This window comes from Saccoglossus kowalevskii, chromosome 3 (genome assembly GCF_978046115.1).
Source record: "Saccoglossus kowalevskii chromosome 3, keSacKowa6.1, whole genome shotgun sequence".
NCBI lineage: Eukaryota > Metazoa > Hemichordata > Enteropneusta > Harrimaniidae > Saccoglossus > Saccoglossus kowalevskii.
In genome coordinates, this window is record NC_140643.1 from 10,941,665 (window position 1) to 10,956,891 (window position 15,227).

The 15,227-nt window shown below is 38.0% G+C and overlaps 1 protein-coding gene across 1 annotated transcript; it reads right to left on the reverse strand.

The window, feature by feature from the left end:
* Positions 1-320: 320 nt before the first annotated feature.
* On the reverse strand, positions 321-12,066 carry LOC100370802 (aminopeptidase N-like). Its single transcript, XM_002734041.4, has 15 exons — positions 11,392-12,066; positions 10,646-10,916; positions 10,251-10,371; positions 7,954-8,108; positions 7,624-7,737; positions 7,311-7,451; positions 6,510-6,641; positions 6,008-6,186; positions 4,445-4,527; positions 3,903-4,243; positions 3,545-3,624; positions 3,053-3,169; positions 2,192-2,572; positions 1,787-1,859; positions 321-1,165 (listed from the first exon to the last, which is right to left on the reverse strand). The coding sequence occupies exons 1-15, from the start codon at positions 12,018-12,020 to the stop codon at positions 1,010-1,012; spliced, it is 2,973 nt and encodes a 990-aa protein (XP_002734087.3). The 5' UTR covers positions 12,021-12,066; the 3' UTR covers positions 321-1,009.
* Positions 12,067-15,227: the final 3,161 nt, after the last annotated feature.

Below are 15,227 nucleotides of genomic sequence, written 5' to 3' on the forward strand. Positions count from 1 at the left end.
AACATATAAAATATAAATATAAAACGATTGCATACTTCACTGGCACGAGTTTTCTTTCATAAATATTATCTGGATTTTTAGGAATAATAATGAAAGCCAAGGATTAAATTTAACGTCGTGCCACAAGTCATCTAATACGACACATATCATAGTCTACATGAAATCGACGACACATATCATAGTCTACATGAAATCGACGACACATATCATAGTCTACATGAAATCGACGACACATATCATAGTCTACATGAAATCGACGACACATATCATAGTCTACATGAAATCGACGACACATATCATAGTCTACATGAAATCGACGCTTGAAATAACACAATGTAGTTTATTGGTAAAATGAATTTCAAGATTATATAATAACAGTATTTTAAAAGAAAGTTTGAGTGAAATATTCAGTTGTGAATTAAACCTGGAGTAACCTAAATATCGTACATTTCATTTGCAATTGATTCTCTGCTCAACAAATTAAGGAATCATATAATCATGAGATGAATTATGAATACCATTACAACAACGCACGTTTCAATTACGGCGACTGTAATAGTAGGAAATAAGGATAATCGATATGACATAAGTCTGCCCTCTTGTGTTACGGCACAGATAATGATTATGTAATGTTACCGGCACCGACTAACATTACCTTCATCGTTTATTGCAACCACAGAAACATGTTCACTCAAGACCCTTTTAAAGCAAACTGTCACTGAATAATTGCCGTGAAGTAACTGAAAGTGGCAAACTGTCAATCACCAGCAGACTTGAAGTACCACGAACTATTGCCCGCTAGACGTAATCTAAAATAAGAGTAGAGTATACCTCGATCTCCTCATCGTACTGACACTCAATCTATAGTGTCAAATTTGCAGATTTGATTTCATTGAAATTTATTTCAAACATGCCGGAATGGTCTATTTTTTTTTATTATTTTTTTTTTATTTTATTTTTTTTTTTGTGCAAAATTAGTTTGCACAATACAGAGTGATAAAATTCCAGATTATTCGGTGTTCATTTTTTCATTTAACCAATCTTCTAAAATGTCGTAATTAGTTTCCATCCAGCGGATGTTATGTTTTATTTTACGCAGCGCGATGTAGAAACCTTCAACCTGTGACTCTGGCATGTCGTTGTACTTTCTGGCGAAATCTTCAAGCTGTGAAGCGATAACAATATGAACCGTTAATATCTTAAGAGCTTTCACATACATTACGTGAAAAGGGGGTTTGGGGGAATTCGGGCAGAAAATCGCTAGTGAAGTTTGGCAGATATTCCTCTATTGCTAAATGCGATAAATATGTTTACTCTTCTGAAAAATAACTTTCATGACCAAGCTTGAATGGTCAGATAAGAAAGATTATGCTACAATTGCGCCACCTATGGTGTGAGTATTTTTTAACCACTAATAAACACGGCGGTAGTTTGTTTCATAAATGAAATCGATTTGAATGTCAGGCAGTTGATGAGACGTGATGTACATCACGGTGCCATGTAACCTTTCGTTTAATAACTATCAGTCTTGAGTCAGCACTCAAAGAATCAATAAAGCATTGTGCGACACGAGGATACGACCCATGTACTGCGCACACTCGCCGATGCTGCGAGAAGCCGGTGTATCAAAGTAATTCTGGGCACGAACGTAGCCAAGGAAATGCATTAGATTAACCGTATCACTTCGTAGAACTAAAGCCTATTAAATTGGCATATGTATATATCCATATAGAATAGGGCCAGTAGTGCTCTAATACTACCATGTTGTTTATTGTGTATCATTTACCTGTGATTGTTCATACTTGGTGTTCATGCTGTCAGCAAAACCCCATGCTGTTTGGAAAGCCTCGTCTTCGTTGCTGCAATAATAGTAATAACACGGTTTAATTTCAATGGAATGTTTACTAATCGTAAATCTAGTTGCGATCGGCAGTTATAAATGTAAATCATAGTACCTCTAGAGAAAAAATATGAATCAATATTGGGTGTTTTATTATTTTTTCTCATCTAAAATCGGAAAATACTAGAAATGGTTTGCAAATATGAATTCTCAGTGTTATAATAATAACGCAAGTAATAAGCAAAGACTAGGTGGCTTTAGATGTGATAGGTTGGACATGTATCTTACAAAACACCCTTTTATTTTGAGTTGGGTGTCCAGGGGGGGGGGGATAAATAGGACGAGGCTTGCCTTTTTCGCAGTCCTTCGAAGTTACGCAAGAGAAAATTCCACGCTACCAGTTTCCCTAAAGCTGATCTGTCTCGCACGTGTCCAATCGTCGTATATACATTAAACTTATCATCAGCGAAGTCCCACGACCGCATGAAACCAGCTATGCTCGTATAGTCTTCGTCGTCTTCCTCAGTCTGGTTTGCGAACATATGATAAGACTCCTGTAAGTATTTTTCCAACTGCCACAGTTTGGTGCCGCATGCCAGTGACACACTGATGGAATCCTTGAGTAAAGTGTCGTTTGTTCGAGTGAGCTGATCGAAAGCGAAGTTCCACTCCACGTCTCCACCGTGTCTAATAGCTATACACATCATAGTCTGTCTCATATCGGAACGTATTCTATTGAAAACGTGAAACGATTATATTATTATAGTATTAGGGACTCAGAATTAGTAATTTTATTTTTCACAAATTTATTTCACGTAATCCTGGAGTACCCCCATATGCGTCACATGCTACCACGTTGATAATTTCACCTCAGTATGTGATTGAAACTGATTTGCCAAAACACGACTCAGCCCACATGTTTTTTTAAATTGATGCATACATTTAGATACACGTAAAATGTTTAAAATTTAACGAAAGTTTGCCTTGGGCCAATATGCTGAGAATACTCCCTCCCATAATCATTGAACTGGGAATGTGGTAAATTGGTTTGAGAAACAGACCATGTTCTACGATAAACACAAATTCCGATTGCCTTGAAACACTCGTGATCGCAATGGGTAACCGAGGAACATCGAACTGTGCGTTCGCAAATTTTAAAATCGATTTGTCGTCTGCTTGACAAGTAGAGAATTATATTACTGTGAGATTTACCCGCTCATGTAGTTTTCAGGATCTTGCATCCAGTTGGAATATCTTGTGATAGATTCCTCCACACAGTCGGGATTATTGACAATACAAGAAAGCTCTAGTACTTCGTGTTGTAAACGACTGTCGTAAAATAAAAACAAATATGGGAAAAAACGTCTATTCTTTTTTCTTATATAAAACATAAGGCACACACGATTTATCGTGAAAAGATAGGTTAAAATATGCATGAATGAATGAATCTGAACAAGAAACTTACAGGCGGAAGTTTGTCGACAAACAACGTCTTATGCGAAATACGGACAACAATAAAATAGCAGGCCCGAGTCGATCATGCTCTCTCCTTTCTGATCTCTTTCTCATCTCAATAAATGCAATTGTCTTCCAATCATTGTCATTGCCAAATGAATATTATGTATAAATGAATTACAGTGTAATGTCTTCTGTTCGAGTTGCCACAAAATGCTATCATCATGTGTAAACGCGGATATCACTTACTAGTCGATAGGTTCATCTTCACCCCTGAAGGACCAACCATATTTATCGTAGAGTGGCTGGAGCAAACTCTCAACATATTTCTGATGAATGGGAAAACTAAATTAAGTACATACGATATTTGAAATCTTGGCACAGCTATATCTGAGATAATCTGAAAATATCTCACTGACTGATTGCTGTAAATCTGCCAATCATCCGAGTCTATTTAAATAACAGGAAGATACGATTTTTCATGCAAAATTGTAAGGCTGAGTGTTTTTCCTTAAGTTGTAAACGACAATTTGGCCCATTTATTATCATGTATGTAACAAGCGTGTTTTTGAATTGTGAAACTACGAATAAAGACGTAGTTGCTTACCAATGCGTCACCGAATGCGGGCGTCTTTCCCAACATATTGACAGCCACAATATGTAAGTTTTGTCTCGCCGCTTTCCAAGGAGAGTAATCTTTTTCATTCACTAAATATTCTGTAAGTCTCATCGGCAGTATGACGTTCTCTTCACCGGACCAAGCCAGGTTAAAAGCATCATCAATCAACGCAGCTCTGTTGATTACCGGGATCGTTTCGTGATAGCTAAGGAGTTGTAATATCAGCCGATCCCAGTTATTCTGGTCATAGTTGACGCGGAAATACCCCTTTTGGTCGACGTTTGCCAGAATGAATTCTGTGCTATCTACACCTCGCAATCTCATCGTTACTAAGACAGAGAATAGAGATTATGGCTCTATTAACACACCACATATCATGATCTTACGATTCAAAACTTAGGGATTAGTTCAAATAGGATGAATATGTGAAATAATGAAAGTTGTAATACAGCTAAGATCGCGACCACCTAATTGGATGATGTAATTAATGTAATTATCAACATCGCCTTAACCTATTTCAACGCACGTACCTGATGATTTATTCAACCAAACTAACTGTTCATCTTGCATATTAGATGAGACTACGTAAGTCAGTGGAACGTACCATTCATACCTGTAGGGGTGTAAATACCTGTATGAGTATAATCGTGATAAGTGACACCCGGGGTTAGGGGTGGAGGGTACTTCCCTGGTAAAAAGGCGGGGGCAGTATTTCCAGGCCCCGACTTATCTCCAGCCCGAATGCGAATATGAATACAACCCTTTTTTTCACAGTTTGTTTTCGAAGCATGATGTCTATTTTATATTGTACTATATTTATAACCTCTCAATATTTTATCACCGGAATGTAAAGAAAACATCCAAATTATAAAGTACACTATCTCCGATGTTTCCACATGATCAATGCTGACTGTATTTTTATTCTTATCCAAATACCTGCTTACAAATCTCAGAAAAGATCAACATGGCCAGGTGAACAACATGAGATCTGCAGACGTTAGTGGTATGATCGGTTTTCAGTGCATTATCCTGAATGCCACGATCCTGTCAAGCGAATGTACTCTACGTTGATAATTTCGGGTTAGAAGTATATACAGAGCCAAAAAATAGTTGTATGTATGTTGCAGCTCTGTATTATTCTGTTTTCAACTTGAAACCATTGAATCATTGTAATTAGGTATTATAAAATAATAGAGTCACAGCGTCCACATTGGTGCCACTACTTGCATATCAATTAGCCTAAAACTTATGCCATTTCGAGTGAGAACAATTTTACGGCCATGTATTGGAATCTTGCACACTATACTCAATGTACAATTGTACAATCAATCTCATTATATCGCACGCTGTTGTAATTTAATAATTGAATGTTTGTACAGACAGTATGCTTTCAGATGATATCACGTCATTTCAAAGCTCATTGTGTTGTTATGAGAGCACATGGAAGTTTCGTTATACTATGCATGACATGGTATACTGAGTCTAGTCGACCGACACTCGCGGCGGTGCTACAATATATTTACATAACTATATAAACACCGGAGACATATGAACCACAGGAGAGGATCTAAGCCCGAGGCGTTCTAAGCTAGTTTGCTTATTCTCACGCCAGTTTTAACCAGTTCTGTATATAGGTATAACAGAAAGTTATATGGTAACCTTAGCATACTTTGATAATTTTGTTTGAAAATGCATCTTTATAAAACATTGGTAGGATAACATAGCGGTATTGCGTCGATGTAACAATGAAAATTCCAGTGCGATAGCACTGTTAAAAAACCCTGTTCGTATTTGAAAATAGGTGGTCATGAGCATTGGTGCTCTAAGTTAGTTCATCTAACAAACCCTGCTTTAATTTCTACCAAATCAACGTTTTAATTTCACGATAAATCTTACTTCACCTATCACGATAAAATATGAACACTGTTAGTTAAACAATACTCAAATATACCGACATTGTATTTTTGAACTGACCAATCAACTGATAAAATCCACGTCACGTGCATAAAACTGCGATAATGATATGTATATAGATGTAAATGCATATAACTGTGTACATTACAGGCTATGTTAAATATACAGGACATGCCTACCCCATGGCGTACTTGTTTTCTGGTATAACGTCATTCGGGTCGTATAAGAAATGTTTTTGTGTGGCTGTTGCCATGGTGTCCGAGTTACGTGTGACGGTGATCAGTGGGTATCCCATTTGTAAAACCCACGGGTCCATAATTGTCTTCATGTCCACAACAATCCCAGCATTCTTTGCAGTCTAGAAATTAATTAATCGTGTAAGTAATTATGTAATTTAGATGGATGCGTGACTTGGCGTATGCATACGACCCAGGGGTCACACATCCTGGCATTCAAGTTCAGTAGTGACAAATAAAATCAATTGGCTGTAGTGAGTCAGTATGATAGGACAGCATGGTGTAAATTTATAACGGATGCTCACTTATTAATGTAGAATAGTATTTTGATTTTTCTACAGTTCTTTAATGTCAATAATCAAATTCCACAACAATACTCTAAACACAATCTCCAGAAATATCGGTCTTAATGTGTCCGGTAAGATGTTGTTATGACAATACCTACCTCGGTAAGAACATCAAAAAGGTCTTCACTGTATGCATTGGAATAACTGTATTTGTTTAGATAATCGGTGAAGCCCTGATATAGGACGTCTTTACCTAGTATACTCTTCATCATCATTATAAGACAAGAACCCTGTCAGGTTGTAAAAGTAGAATAATGTGTGGGAATCTGGTGGTGGAAAAGTTTGGGTTATGGTGGTGTTCATGACAACGTGACGTCTAGAGGGAATGGTGACTCTTAATTTGACATATACACAAATATATAAGATTTTACGTGTTCAAATTCCTTGTTGAAAAAAACGTCTGTGTTAAAACATAAAATAAGACCCAATGAGAAAGTTACTATTCTCTGTATATAACAAATGCTCACAGGTATCAATCCAAATATAGATCCTGTTGCCTAGCAACAATCTTTTAAGTGACACCGTTACATACAACGCGCACACAGTATACTGCAGACAACGCCGATATATTTCTCGTGGGGCGTGCGTGATGCAGTCTTAATACATGTATATATATACTGCACATTATGTAGGTTGGTTCACAAGAAGCATACCGAGAGTGCAATCCAAAACATGTGGGTATGGTTTCGAAGTTGGTATGTCCCGGTGTGTATTGCCTACGGTATTATAGCCGTATATTTCCCGCCCTGTTGAGTCTGTTGAGTGACTACCACTCTGGGGTCGGCGATGATTGGAAAAAATGTGTTAGTGTCTATTAATACTGATTTGCGAAGACCGAGTAGACATGGCTGCGTAACGCTTACTTCTAATAATATTAAATTTTGACCCGATGAACTTACCCGTTCATAAACTCTACTGTCAAACTGGCCCCATATATCTGATGGCCATCCGATGTCTGGGCGAACAGTGGCATGTGATTCGCTACTAGCGTCGGCGAGCAATGCCTTCGCTGTTACTAGATGTGGATAAAACTGGTCGAACTGAAAAAAAGAAACGCCGTATTATATACGCCATAGGAAGGATCTAAAATAGAAAATCGCATGTGATCAATTTTAAGAATATTACAAATAACGCTGTACCGACTCGCTGCAGGTACTATCACACTATTTTTTTCTTTTTTACAACGCTCGCAAACAGAGGTTATGAACTTACGATTTCCCACTCGGGGTAGATTATATCCGTGACATCAAACTCAAAATATCTAGCAAATCCCTCGTTCAACCACGTGTCACTCCACCATGCCATCGTTACCAAATTCCCATACCACTGTGAAAAATAAAAGAAACGAGTGTCAACTCAAAGTTATAGATTTATACCAGGCAACATTCTATCGTATAACCCTGCGTTCAGTCTATGAAAGAACCAGCTTAAAACGAATACATGGGTCGTGAAACTATTATACAAGGCGGGATATACAATGTGTTAGGTGTTTTCCCTCTTAGTCCGGCAGATAAGAGCGATGCAAAGAAACACGTTTCATACCTTATGCGCCAGTTCGTGACCAATGATTCGAGCAGCTCTCTGTGCTCGTTCTGGAGCGTTATCATCTGGATGATACAATAATCTGTTCTCGATGTACACAACTAGCCCCCAATTCTCCATCGCACCGAACTTAAAAACGGGCAATGATACCATGTCTGACAATAGAAGTATAAATATAGAATAGTACTTTATTGATACCATACTAGTTTTTTGGTTATAGACATCTATGAAGTTGAAATATTGAAAACATTAGCAATGTATTAAGTAAAAATATATAATAAAAATTAGTAACATTTGACTATACTACTAGTATTTTGATTGTGAAATTGATCCTTTCACATATATTGATAATAAATGTTGACATGATGTTTAGTCAGTATTTGTTTTTTGTTTTTTTACATTAAAACAAATAATTTCCCTCATATATTTGTTTCTGAAGTCCTGGTTGATTAACTGTATGGCATTGTACAAAGAAACTCGCGATTCAAATGGGCAACGGAAACAAGAAACTTTGTTTCAGTCTGTTTAATTTAGAGGTGACGTCATCAGTACGTTGTGTGTACTACATGCCAGGGGTCATAAGGGAATCGCCAGTTAATCTGACCTGGGATGCCGGTCAATTCCAAGGGGTCATTGCATTTTTTGTGTATGAGAAAAGGGTGAGGGCTAAAAAAAATCCAACAGTGAAAGGGGGGTCATTATTTTTGTCTGTCTTTATTCACATTTATTGTATAGACGACAGCCGCTGTGATGGACATACTGCAACGAGAAAGAGTTATTGTTTGTTTGTTTTATTGCACAACAATAACTTAATCAAATTAGTCTACAACATGAAATACAAAACTTCATTTGTAAACAACAGTATAAACCTCTGCATTATAAATTGCATAAAAAAATAAACTTATTGCTTCATGTAGTGTAGTGCTAGATGTATTCAATGATCTCTCTCTGTCACATGTAAAGCCCAACTTGGCAGACTTAACAGATGCCGGACCAGGTGTAGGCACTTCAAATATTGAGATCAGATTCAGAGAAGCCGAAATTGCTGTAATTCATAATTCAAATTATAAAATCAGATGTCATAGATCAAGAGGTGACAGTAGCCAAGGTGAAGCAGAAAGAACAAATTCGGCCATAGGAAATTCCATTGTTATTAGTTGGTGGCACTATTCATTGGGAAAAACAAAGAGGTTTGAAGGAATGAGAAAGGAAGAAATAGAAAATCTTTCTGTTGCTGAGTATGAAAAGAAGATAATGCAGAGCAATGGATGGGAGTAGCCAAGAAAGTGTTCAAAAAAATGATGGTGTCACTGTATTAAATGAATTTATTAAAGCATACATTTCAGAGGATGGAGAAGATCTATTTTTTCTCAACAACCGTGACCTTATCCATGAATACTCAAGGTTATCAAGTGACCGATCCAAACAGAATTTGCCAAGAGGAAACTATTTAAATTCCTTGAGGAACACTTTATTTTCGGTGAACTATATATGGAGTATGTAAAGCAAGGTTGCATGGTAGATGATAAAATTTGTAGTTTATTCAGAGCCGATCCTTTCATAGGACCAGAAATAAGGAGAATTCCACAACCAGTGCCAAATAGGGAGAGATCGTATCACTTCTTAGGCGTGCATGAGACCCCATATGTTAATACTAATGGTGAAAGAAGCCAAATAGATGATTGGCAGCCACATTTCAAGATCACAGAATTTCAAAAATGGGTTTTTATCTTTGAACAGTAAAGAAAATGAAAACCATCAGAAAAGAGGGTCGAAAAAACAACAAAAAGAGAAGCAGGAAAATAGTCATAGTGATTATGACTGGATGTCTTTGGTATTGAATGAGACATTAAAAGCACTTACAGTAGTCAGAAAATCATATAAAGATCAAGCAAAAACACATCAAATCATAGAACATTTACAAACTATAAAAAACAGAATGTGTAACACTGAAGAAACTGCCTCAGAGGGCTCTGATCATGATGATCTTGTTGACTGTGATTTAGGTTGCAGTAGCAGCAGTGCAGAGGAAATGGAGACTGGTGACTTAGTTCCTAAAACTGTAGTGATGAGGTCAGAGAGATGAGCTGGATGAATGCTTCCACGATTAATGTAAATATTTTGTACTTTCTCTAAGTGGACAGCCCAATTTTAAATATACATCTAGGGGGACATGCGATCATTTAAATACATGTATAACACGTGGAATTCACCTGCAACCCTCTGGTCGAATTATTTGGTGGTTCCCTAAATGTCACCGTAAAGCGCCCTCAAATTCATATCATAACATATCTTACCGAGCTTCGTTAACGGGTAGTCGATCCCCCACATCTTGGTGAATTCGTCTAATGCTTTGACGCCAAAATCAAGCGCGAAGTCAGTACTGTTAATGTCTGCTTCTTTCGACCAAACTCGTAACTGAAATAGACGCACTAGTCGTAATATCATTTAAATATTTTTATATTGAATACTTCTATTTCAATATAATGGTGATACTGGACATATATTACAATAATGTGGTTATAATGATGGGGATTCAGGGTGTATACCAGTTGCCGCATATTTCAACATTCAGCTGTGGAGAACTGGCATGATGGTTGGTTACACGTTTAATTTTATTAAAGAATATCAATAGGACCCCCCCCCCCCCCCACACACACACACATGCACATTCTGTAGATATAACCGATACCTTAATTCCATTATCTGTGATTGCTTCTTTACAAACAAAATCGGAGATCACAAAAGCCACTAAGTAGGTCGGCATTATTGGCGATGTATCGAAATATGCCGTATTCCAGTCTCCTTCGGTATCATTTCTAATGTTCGGCATGTTGGACAAGGCCCCCCTCGTGGTGCGATGTTTCACGATGGTATCGAACGTAGCTTTCAACTGGGGCTCGTCAAAAGAAGGAAACACCCGACGGGCGTATCCGATTTCCAACTGACTTGCCAAAAAATACCTGCAAATGAATAAAGCATAATCGGTGACGTTTTCAAGTTGTTTGTACAACTCGGGGCTATTAAGCATAAAACATACCGAGTGGGATTAAGTATAATCCGTATTTAAGTGGAATCACAAACATAATATCAGTTATTTTAATTTCAACATATTCGTATTTGTTCCGAACCAAGGGGTGACGCAGGGTCATGCGGTTAGGTGATCCGTTAAATAACAATAGAGGCGAAAGTTAGTCTCCCCTTTATTCATCTCAGTAATTTGAATATGAAAGCGGTTGACACAGTATGACCCTGTAAACCATGGCGGGAAACGATGAATACATTCGTGTTCATGTTCAGGCGTTTCTTAAAATCTCCTTTAAACATGATTCTCTACATGTTTTGATGCATTGATCACAACGCCCATAGACATACCAAGCAATCGACGACCCCGACGTCATTCAATTTAATTCACTCTAAGTGTGTATATATACATACCTCGACTCACCACCGAGGTTATACGTTCCAACATACAAGGCCACGATGTCTGAATTGTTTACAATGCCTACGTAGTTCATAGAAATAAAATACTCCTGGTTAGCCATCAGTTTCTTTCTGGTGTCAAGCATCACGAAATCATACTCTTCATCTGTGCTCAACTTCGTCACACCCATTTCATCCCCGGTGTTGACGTTCGTCACTTTCATCGAATCGAGGTCTATATTGAGTTTCAACGCGTGCATGATGACCATACTGGTAGATCTCACACATTTCACTCTGATCCTAACTTCTCCGTCGAAAGAAAAACGATCGTCCCCATCTTCTTCGTCCAGATAGGGAATGATTTTAATTCTGTAGTTGACAGGAATTATGTTGTCCGGCAAACGTCCTTCGAATGGTTTATCGTCTTGTTGTGTTGCAACGGTTGGAAGGGCGTCATCGCTTTCAATGTGAGGCGAACCCCAACCAGGGTGTAAGAAATACACCATTAATATAACGACCACAAACAGCAATGCCAGAAGAGCTAATGATACCACTAATATGATATACCTTATAAATACGCCATCCCTGCTTTTTTCGTCCGTAGTATTAACGGCATAAGCCCCCTCCCGTGGCACCTTTACCATATTGGTAGTCGAGTTACACGAGTTGACAAGTACTAGTACCTGTCTGATTCAGGATAAGACGTTGTACAAGGCCGATGTCGGAAACAGCGCCCTCGATTGTAAACAATTGCAATCAAGCGTGCCGAACGTAAAGAATTCTGAATGGTCGGTTTCACACCGGGTAACAATGCTACCGTGGAGAGGAGCGTCGTCTTCCCGTGAACCACCGGGAAGGATCGCAATACTAATTGCGGTGAGCGAGGACAATCCCACGTCAAGTTGTAGCCTACGTGCACAAAACGATTGTGTGTGGGTCCATTCATACTGAGTACACACTATGAAATGTCAACATTCAGATTACCCCATGTAAAGTTAGTTGTTTGTAAGTGTCAATGACGAACCATTCCGCCCAGGGCCCATACAGTGTCCAGTCGGTACTTTAGATATACTGACCTACGACCTAATTGACTGTCCACGATCTGGGGGCTGTTTTGTCATGTCAAGCAAACCAATCACCCCGACCAATATACATTAAAGGGGAGCAGAGGTGTGGCTTTTGACACTCTGTACATGAAAGTACATGAAATTTGAGATTTATGAATGAATTCTGTCGATAAAAACAACTTGTATGTGCTGCGAAATGCCCTAAATATCGGGTATAAAACGGGCTGTGAAGCAGACGACAAACGTCTTTTCCTGGCGTCATTTCGCCTCTAGAGGGACAGTCAAATGACGTCATCAGTGAACACTGATGATTGAACTTATTCATGCTAGTATGTCAATCCCATAGAAATGCTACTATGAAAGACCTTGTTAACTGACTACTTAAAATTTGAAACATGGCGAAATGATTCATAACGATAACGATTCATGTTAAGTTTCTCGAAATCCCAAATAAAAAATCACATTGTTGGTTGCGAGAAATCGGCAGAAGAACTAACCTGAAAGTGAAGACAGTACAACGTTCTGGCTATAGTAAACAGTGAATGAGAAAACAAAGCAGGTATACTGGAATCAAGAGAGATTATTGATTTCGTAACATGTGCAGTTAGCATTAAGATTGTGGATGACACTCATTACATTTTTACTGTAATCACCAAGACATCTCTAAGTCTAGAAAAATAATCTTCAATATTTTTTTATGTATGCCCTAAACCTCAAAGCCAAGGGATTTGTTTTCGTTTATTTATCATTAAATTTATTTGTCATGTTTTTCTTAACTTTGCACAATTTGATTTTAACATGTTTGAATTGATTTAGTTTGGATTGTATTCCTGTTGGACATATATTGTGTACGTTGCAAATAGATATCTGAATCTCGATTCTCGACAGGATATGAGGACAAAAATCATTACATAACCACCTTAAAGTGAGAAGAGGTTGCAATTTAAAATGTCAGTTCTTGAAACATTTCACTATTTGGTGTGAAAACTTCTTTAATTTACATAGTCAACACATTTGTTTCAACGCCTAACCTGTACATCGATTATATAACAACGCCACATCCGAGTCTCTATAACATATACTGTATAGTGCCTTAACGACTTGCAACACGCTCATGCGCACTAGGCGAGCAGATCATAGTTCAGCTACATTACATAATCTATAAAGTGTCGTGGCTTTTAACAATCGATTAACAATGTAGTTATTACTGGGTTTTCACATACATTTTTTCATGTGGCCGTAGAGTTTAAATCAATAATACTTTATAATACTACATTTTGACAGGTGTGGACTGAAACACACCATTTTCTGTAACAACGTCAGCTGCCTAATTTGGTATTATATATTTCTCGTGTCTTTTTCTCAGATATTTTCGATTTCTTCATAATCTCCGTCCATCCTTTGTAAAGTCATGTGATCTGACGTAACTTTCTTGCCTACTACAGCTTTCCTCCAGTTGTTGTTAGATGTCATTGCAGTTGGCATTGTACCAGCAGCAACTCTTTTGTGTAGTGTGTGGACATTTTTGTATTCTTTGTTATAGTAGTGGGTCTGTCTGGCTTTGTTCTTCTTTATCTGCTTTGTTGTATTTTCAGCTATTGTAGGTTTGAGAAGGTTAATAATTGTAAGTGACAACGTCCTTGTCTTCCTAATCACGAGTCTGCATTGGACTGGAGGTCATATCTTACATTGCAAGGTTTCTGAAATATGGTATATTTAGATAATGGTCAATTTTGATTTTCTCTTTCCTTCTTACCTTACCCCAGACCATTCGTCCCAGTGTTATCGCTATCGCCACACGAGACTCCAGCTTGTCTCCTATACAATTTGACTGCGCACATCCAGAAAGTAGATGTAGCTGTGATTGGTGGAATACTAATGAGTTGAGTGTAAATCAAACGCCCACGCTATCTTTAGTAAACAAAGTCACATGACACGCGCCATTTTAGTTTTGATTAGTTCATCGGATCGGAGTGTCGGTGCTCGCCATCCATAAATCAAATCAAAATGATTTCTAAGGAAATTGTCGCGTCAGCAGTGGACAGTGTCTTAAAACACATCGATGGTATCAACTCTATCAAAGAAGAACAATTGTCCGCAATTGAAGCTATATGTAACAGGAAAGATACTGTCGCTTTTTTGCCGACTGGTTTCGGAAAATCGCTTATTTTCCAAATTCTTCCACTTGTCATCAAAGAACTAGGGTTAGATCCAAACCCAATAATACTGGTAATTTCACCGCTAGTTGCGCTAATTGAGGATCAGGTGAATGCGGCAACGAAACTTGGAGTTAGTTCCAGTACACTGACATCGCTGAGAATGCCGCCGGCGCAATTTTTCACCCAACTCGCGATTCTGTTTTGCAACATTTTATCAATATTCCCTTTGACAAAATCGCCGACAAAAGCACCGCTTTGCTGATCTTTTGTTCTATAATTCTTAATGCAAACACCGACCCTAGTAGTAATTAGTAACGTCGCCTAGTACATATGAACGGTCGTCATTGCAAATCGAACATCCTTTTGAAATTTGGACGTCGGGCAGGCGATTTCAAGGCACCGCACTTAAATATTAGCAACATATTTTTCTGAGCGGTTGTTTATTCTCTTTCAAACGAGACATAAATGTGACGACATAGTCGATCCCTTATCCACCGCTAAGAATGCCGCAATGTTTCGTTCGTTTTGCAACATGCCACAAATCGTCGAAAAAAACACCACTTCGACGGAAGCTTGCGTAATAAGGGGGTTAAAACAAGAAAACAAATGCCATGTTTAATACATA

Excerpts from the sequence above, each read along its gene's own strand:
- LOC100370802 (XM_002734041.4), bottom strand. The coding sequence starts at position 12,020 with ATGGTAAAGGTGCCACGGGAGGGGGCTTATGCCGTTAATACTACGGAC. Across the intron at positions 7,452-7,623 it reads TCTACCCCGAGTGGGAAATC|TTCGACCAGTTTTATCCACA; the intron begins GTAAGTTCATAA and ends TCTTTTTTTCAG. Across the intron at positions 1,166-1,786 it reads CCAAGTATGAACAATCACAG|CTTGAAGATTTCGCCAGAAA; the intron begins GTAAATGATACA and ends ATCGCTTCACAG.